Raw genomic sequence first — 7982 nt, forward strand, 5'->3', positions numbered from 1 at the left:
ATTTACCTTGCAGCTGTGGGTTTATGCCTACTTCCCTAGGCTTGCTCCTGTGCCAGTTGCGGAGACTCCTCTAGCCGTCCCGTTTTCGAGTCGCTTCGACGGGAGATGCACCCGGCGACCACGGGAGACATTCAGCTTCTTCCGCCGATACTTCGATACCATTACCCCTGCCGAGGTATGTTTTACTTACAGTTCATTTAAGCTTCGCTTTTCCACTGTATATTTCCAAAACAGTAGATAACAAACTGTTTGTCACTTTCAGATCACATGGCGGCCGTGGGCTCCCTTGCCGGCGGCGATGCGGGATCGGTTCGTTGGTGCGGAGGAGACCTCGCGTTTCCGGATCTTTCTTGAGGGCCCGGTCTGTCGGGCTTGGTACCTGGGGGAGCGTTTCCTACGCCAGACCCTGGGGTTACCTGAGCAGATAGTCCCGGTTCACCCTCCTGCGGATATGAGGGAGACCGAGAGGCTCACCAGCGAGCAGATGGATGACTACACCATTGGCTGGGAGGAGGCCGGCTTCAGAGGTACTGGAGACAATCAGGAGTACGTGCGGACGTACCTGATGCGACCTTTGAGCGGCCGTCGAGCAGAGGGGGCCAGGCCTGTGGCATCGGCGGTTGGGGCCGTAGCGGGAGTTGGAGTAGGGGCTGCGAGGAGGGCCCGGGTTCGTGGCAGGGGCGGAGTGCAGGGAGGACGGGGAGCTGGCTGGCCTGCCCTGCCCGCTGTACTGACTTTCCAGGGGCAGGGTGGGGCGACCTATCAGATCCCCTTCGCCCCTCCACCGGCTGGTCACGATTTCATCGACGTCCCCGACTTACCACCGGTACGTATTACTGCACTTTGTATAGTCATTCATTTTCAGTTTATTTGATATTCCACAGAATATTGATGCATCTGATACTTTTGCAGGCTTCTTCTGGGTACACCCGTCAGTCGTTGGCGATGAATGCCTCGATGATGGGGATGCTCCAGCGGACATTTGATCTCCTAGCCCTCTACAGCATACCGGTATGTTCTTCTAACACTGGCCTCAAACCATTCATACACTGCTTTACATAATCTGATGCACGGCACAACACCCGATACACTGATCTCACAGCATCTGATACACTGCATACACTGTATTCTACACTATGCTCTACATTGATAAACTGCTCACGGCATTCTCATACTGTACTCATGCACTGCATTCTGCACTGATAGACTGCTCACGGCGTTCTCATACTGTACTCATACGCTGCATTCTGCACTGATAGACTGCTCACAGCATTCTCATACTGTACTCTGCATTGCATTCTGCACTGATAAACTGCCTACAGTATACTGATGCATTTCCCTTTTGTGTACTTTTTTAGCCTCCTTTCCAGATTCCCATGGCAGGAGGTGCTCCAGCTGGGCCTTCTGTCCCTGCCCGGGGGAGAGATGAGGAGGGCCGGATATTTCCCCGTACCAGGGGAGGGCGTACTCATGTCGGGAGTAGCTCGCGAGCTCCAGTCCCGGATGATGATGATGACGAGGAGTCAGAGGCGGAGGCAGAGGCGGAGTCAGAGTCATCAGAGGAGGAGACCGGAGGCGGTTCTAGCTCGGGCTCTGACGACGATGCTGATGATGCTCCTGGACCCTCGTCCAGGAAGAGGACTAGGACGGACTGACGGCCCTTGGAGTGCTCGACACAGATGCGGATTTTTGTCACCTTTTCGTCTTTGTACTTTTCCTTTTGTTGGTAGTTAGATTACCTTGTACTGCCGCAGGCAGATTTTGTTTTCTTCAAAATTTTGTACTTGAAAAAGATTATGAAATGAACAAATTTTTGCTTAAAAAGTGTTACATTTACATATCTCATGCATTGCATCGCATTCCATCATGTTACACCTCAATGTAAATGAAATTGATTGGTTATCTGAAAATTGAACACTTGCACTTGTAATAATCAGATAATTAAATAGCCAACAACAAAATAACCCTAAGCAATCCACTGCCTGATTCTTGGACACACAGCCCTTACTCTGTTGGGGATTAATCTGCATACAGCCCATAACACAGCATTCGTTTCATTCTGCACACGGCAAACTTCTGAACAAACGGCCCAATCTAACAGGACGGACCTCAAAGATGGAACCGGTTGGAGTCGAAACACGTTCAATGTAGAGAATGGCACAGCATTCCGAGTGTAAATGATTTTTGAAATCGAATGAGGGTTTTTCAAACTGGGATATCCAGCCTACAACTGAACACAGCGGAGAGGACTCAAATAAAAAGGTACACGACCTAACACAACGAGACACGCTCGGAAAAGACCTAAAACAAAGGTTGAGGTAAACAAAACCAAAGACACGACATATAGACGCGCTGATGAAGACGGGGGACCTCAGATCACGAGGAGCCAGTTTCTCTAGGCATTGTTTCCCACCCTTTCTGATTTGTGATTCTCACATCACTCGGCTCTCGAGCTCGGATTTTCTCTCAAAACCCTTTTCCTCACTTTTCTCTCAACTTACACCTCTCTATTCTTCAATCTCTCATTTTTCATCCCTCCCCGGGGTGATTGATGGATAAATAGAAAGGTGTGGGTTCATGCTCAACACCGTTAGCTCACGGCCATTTCTTCTGGTGGGCAGAGTGCTCTTCTGGCAAGTACGTCGATGACGGGGGAAAGACAGAACGCCTGGCTCAACTGTGACCCTAGTTCATCATTTTAACCATTCTTTGTTTTTGCTTTCTACTAAAACAATTTTGATCAAAATGAGAGTCGGATTAACGTACTTGTTCGATTTTTGATTTGAAAAGCATGCAAGTCAGGCAGCAAGCACTGAAAATTTTCCTTTTTTGGGTCCAAGACAAATGGTCCAGTTTTGGAAAATGAAATAGTTTTCGAGAAAATAGTCAACCTCAGTAAAAATCTTCAAAAACTATTTTTCAAACAGCTGATGCTCAACGAGCATGGAACTTACTCTTTGAGATGCGCAACCTCGGATCGGAGGCAATGGAAAATTGCCCTTGGTTTGAAGGGGGGTGGGAGGCAACGGAAAGTTGCCCCTGGTTTGAATGGCGGCTCACGGCGGCTCGTGGCAACGGAAAGTTGCCCCTTGTTTGGGTGGTGCCGCAGCAATCCGCAGACAGTCTTCATTGGCGGTGGTCGAACTTTTGGACACAGAGATGACGGAGACGGTTATAACAAATATATGGACACAGTCGCCTTGGAAGCGTTGGCGACTAGACTTTGGGATGAAATTGACACCATTGCATGGACTGAGACGCTATGAAAGCGTTAGGGGCTGGACTTCATGATGAAGTTGCCTTCGTATCCCAAATATGGGAATCAAGCCTTACGTAGTTCCGGTTAAGGTACACTCGGGTATTTTAACCTTCACTTTTTAGGCTCTCACTTTTGCCAAGGCGCCCAATGCGGGTTTTCGACCTTGCGAGCTTCTTTTCATTTTCTATTTCTTTTTTTTTTTATTTCTTTTTCTTTTTTCATTTCTTTTTTGCATCTTCTTCTTTTTTTTTCTTTTTTTTTTGTATTTTTTGCTTTTCTGTATTTTTCTCTTGCTCTAACTTTTGCCTGGGTCGCCCTTCCGGGTTTTCGGCCCAGCGAGCCTCTCAAAGTGTAAAAGTGTAGCAAGTCCATGCCAAATGGTTTTTTGAATTAAAGCCCCTCTGTATCTAAGAGAACGGCTGTTGCAATGATTTATAGGAGAATCCATCCTGGTTACTCCACGAGCTTCTTCCGGCGAGATCTACTCCTTCTGATTCGGCTTTGATGCTTCTTGATCGAAGGCTACTTCAAAACTGGCCACACGGGCCTTTCATGGCGTTTGTCCGTTGAACTTTCTGAACGTTCTGAACGGGTTCAATGTCGGAAAACAAACGGGTTGAATCTTGAGGCTGAGAGCGATCCTAGGCTGCGCGACCTCAAGAGGGATTCCACACAAGTCTTCACAGGGCCGCGCAAAACATTTGCTTTTGAAAGTTTTTAAGAAAGCGACAAATCGCTCGCGCCGAAGATAGTGTGGAACCAATCTGGATCAGGCCAGGATCCTTCTCAGTACTCACGCCGACAAGCATGGTTTCATTCATTAAGAGGCTTAGCACGCCTCTCTTTTTCTCAAAATGACCAAAATTTTGCAAAACCCGAGGAATTCCTTCCTCTTTGTTTTCATCACCGCAGTGTTCAAAAGGTTTGTTTTTTTTGAAAAACTTAGGTTAATGCAATGAGTTTGGCGCGCAGGAGAGCAGGTGAGATGTACTGTCAGCCCAATCAAATTCTCTGGCCCTTATGCTGAAAGCAAGCATGAAGTTGAGATAGCAACAGCTGTTTCATTCGGATTTGTTGGTGCAACTGGCCCCTTGGCGGAAACAGACTCAAAACAAAAACAGATAATTACAAAACAAAACGGTGTTCGAGGCAACAACCCCCAGAATCACCTGGTATTATATACAAAGGGGACTGACACGATACAACAAGACAGACCCTTAAGCAAAAAAGACTGACTCAAGACAAAGAGACAGACTCAAACAAAAGACTGACTCGATATCCAAGCCAGGATTTACAAAACTCGGTTTCACCGATGCTCAAAAATGCGTGCCAGACGCTACATCCAAAATATACCAAATGTCGCCCGCAGGCGGTCCACTTCACATACTCGCAGTATCTAAGCCCTCGAAGTCCAACAACTGGGTGGTAACGGACTTGGCTGAGGTGGGTGGAAGGATAACCTTGTTATCGATCAAATCCTGCACTTCATGACGAAGGCGGGAACATCCATCGGTACTGTGACCGGACTGTTGGTGGTACGCGGAGTACAAGGTAGCATCATGCGTGGGAGGGAGATTCTTCGGGAGTGGCCGAGGCTCCAAAGGCTTAAGATGCCCATTCTTCGCCAATATTAGTAACGCCCTAGACAAAGGCATGTGGAGGTCGTGAAAGACCCTGCGCCCTCGGGGCAGGTACTTTGAAGTTTGAGGATTCTTTCCAGATGCGCTAGCGAAAGGGTCGGCTGGCGCTGCCTTGGCTTTTTGACCCTTTCCCGGTGCAGGGTTGGGAACTACAGGAATTGTCTGGGCATGACGGGGCCCATCCCGATTTTCTACCTGGCTTGAACTGCCTTTGATCGGAGCGGGGAAAGCATCATCCACAGCTTTGATCACGATCGCAGATGTTTGTTGCTTGTTCATCCCTCTGACTTTCAGAGCCTCGACTGCCCACAGCAGTTGTTCAATAGGATCAGCATCTACCTTTGCCTTGTCTTTTCCTCTGGCCTCAGCTTGATCAAGGGTCTGGGTTGGTGCTGGCATGTCGCGGCTGTAGCTGGAAGCCACCTCTGGCTGGCTGAGCTCTATCACAATCCGCCCCAGTAGCGGGGGCTCCTGTGGTACGAAATTCCCGGCATACGGCGCCGCTGGCGGTGAAGCCGACATTCCGTAGGCCAGATCGGCCACGGACCTCTGGAGGTCACCTATCATTCCCATCAATTCAAAGGTGGTGGGCTCACGAGCCTGATATAATTGGGGAGCCCAGACCGGGTGCACAACGGGTGACCTGGGTGGGTGTGACATATTGATGTTGGCCTCATTCTGCGGAGCGGCCCCCTGTTCCAATGCTGCCGTCATAACCACAATTTCTTCTGAATTTTGTGCCGCCATAAATCCTGCCTCGGCAAGAGGAGACACTGGCTATTCTGTATCAACTCTGCGACTCTCTGAATTGAAAGGAGAAACAAACAGCATTTCAGCCCCAAATGGATCAAACACCGGTGTAGCCGAACAACTGTACCCTACTGCTGATCACTGTTCCCAAAAACCGAACCGGATACTCGCAAATAACTGATTCTTATAACTGACACTGATACTGGTGTCCTCAGGTCTGATACTCAAACTTGCAAACTGACATGTACTTTTCCTGTAGAAACACATTCTAGAAGCACATAGCAAGTAAAGAGAGCTCAATCACCCCTATGTTGGGGTAGGGTTTCCCTATCCTATTTTGTCAGGAGCTAGGGTTTCACTACGCACACAGCGGTTTTCAAACAACCTAACATCGGGTAAGCAACCTGTCCTAACTTGGAATAGTCACTATGGATCCGAACATGTACTAGGTCGAATGGTCAAAAAGGGTGCCCCGATAAAACCGGGGTTTGTGTTCCCATGTTGTCAGAGCCCATAACCGGTCAGCCTTATGGTCATGCCTTGACAAGACAAGCCTCCAGCAAACCGTTCAGGAATGGCAGATGGCAAACACTGTGTTCCTAGGCGCACCAATGCACATGCAATGCAAAGAGACACATAAATGAAATCAAAATAGGATATCACGAGTTCGAGTCAAGCTCTCTAAACATCCCCAGCAGAGTCGCCAGAAACTGTAGACGCGCCCGCGGAGGGGGGACCTTCGCTACTACAGTTCGGACTCGCGATTTTTGTTGTCGCGGTTCTTAATCTGAACCAAAGAGTCCAAATCTGGCAAATCGTTTTGAGAAACAGATTTTTGAAAAAGTAGTGCCAAACATGGACAGCTTTTCCAGATACAGAGTCGCCACCTAAGTATTTTTAAAATGGGGAAATTTAGGAAACCCTGACTCGGTGCCGAAGGCCACATGTCCGTCATCACCGGAGTTGTCTCGGCTCGGGAGCTTGGGTACGATCGGGGAAGGTCAGCTATGAGCACCCCCTTTCGCCCGGTCCGAAGACCGGCCTCTACTAACCATGATATCCGATTTTGAAAACGTTATGTGTTCTTATTCCATTTATTAGCCTAGAATTACTATGTTATGCGCGCAGCAAACAAGTATAGACTAGATTGCCTAATTTGGAAATAAGCATTGCATATCCGTTTGTTTTGGAAATGTTTTGGATTTGCTACTCGCAAGTAGGCTAAAACACAGATTTCAATGAGTTTTTCCAACCCAAACAATCCAACCTTCATCCACAGGTATTTCAAACAGTTTAACACATAACCATTTAGCCGCATGGCAAGCATACTGTCATGTTAACATTCACACACATGCGAGATGCTAAAGCATAAATACTTACATCGTACTCCGCGCCAAAACAGTAAACTAGTTAGCAAACATGCGTGTCCTAGTTCATGTTAAATTGCCTAATGCAACACATACAGGATGCAATTAGATAGGCTCGGCTAACCTAAGCATGGCATATGAAATGCGATCAACTATCACACATTCAATTTTCTTGAATTGAAGTACAAATGCAGTTAGCGTGATGTACCGAGCCTAATGCATGCAATACAAATGGATGCACACATGCATAGCATAACGTATGATAAATTAAACGTGCCCTAATCTACCATCGTAAGCAGGTAAATAAAAGGGAAGAAAGACGTGAGGTTGGAAGACATACACACACTCACGCACACTTATTACATATTTACCCTCACTCGGAGGGACCAAATAAATATTACAAATTAATTAACTACGCAAGCTAATTAATATTACAAATTGCCTAATCAACTAAGCAAAATAACTTAAACTAAGAAAAACAGGAAAATCGCCTCGGGGAACGCGCCGCCATGCATAGGCTGCCTCTGTTTTCCTTCCTTTACTCTTCTGGAGGCTGTCAAAACCTCAGGACTGCATCCCTGGACACTGGGGAGTGTCACCGGCTGGGTGGAATTACCACCGGCAGTGGTATGTGGCCATCGGCACAAAATGAAGCTGTCGGCAGAGGAATTGTTGTCGGTCGGCACCTTACACTGCCGGTCGGCAGAGTGTTCCTGCAGAATCTGCAAATGACAGCAACAGAGGGCAAGGCAAAGCATGGCAGCACAATTTCAAGGCATATATGCACCAACCATGTCCCTTATCATGATAATGACTCAAAGGGGCATGTGCCTCGATTCTCGGACCACCAATCACGCATTTCCATGCATGATGGCCCAGATAACCAAGTATGCAACTTTGATTTCAAATGCAATGAAAACCAATCAAACCGAACAAGGCCCAATCCCTATCACCAAATCAAGGAAC

General features: G+C 47.6%; 1 protein-coding gene across 1 annotated transcript; it reads left to right on the plus strand.

The window, feature by feature from the left end:
- Positions 1-280: 280 nt before the first annotated feature.
- Positions 281-1824, plus strand: LOC145804245 (uncharacterized). Its single transcript, XM_082897961.1, has 3 exons — positions 281-826; positions 913-1011; positions 1359-1824. The coding sequence occupies exons 1-3, from the start codon at positions 299-301 to the stop codon at positions 1653-1655; spliced, it is 924 nt and encodes a 307-aa protein (XP_082754087.1). The 5' UTR covers positions 281-298; the 3' UTR covers positions 1656-1824.
- Positions 1825-7982: the final 6158 nt, after the last annotated feature.

This window comes from Camellia sinensis, chromosome 12, assembly GCF_055761805.1.
Source record: "Camellia sinensis isolate YWXY chromosome 12, ASM5576180v1, whole genome shotgun sequence".
Taxonomy (NCBI): domain Eukaryota; kingdom Viridiplantae; phylum Streptophyta; class Magnoliopsida; order Ericales; family Theaceae; genus Camellia; species Camellia sinensis.

Coding starts and splice junctions, on each gene's coding strand:
- LOC145804245 (XM_082897961.1), top strand. CDS start 299: ATGCGGGATCGGTTCGTTGGTGCGGAGGAGACCTCGCGTTTCCGGATC. Junction 827..912: donor ACGTCCCCGACTTACCACCG/GTACGTATTACT, acceptor ATACTTTTGCAG/GCTTCTTCTGGGTACACCCG. Junction 1,012..1,358: donor TAGCCCTCTACAGCATACCG/GTATGTTCTTCT, acceptor GTACTTTTTTAG/CCTCCTTTCCAGATTCCCAT.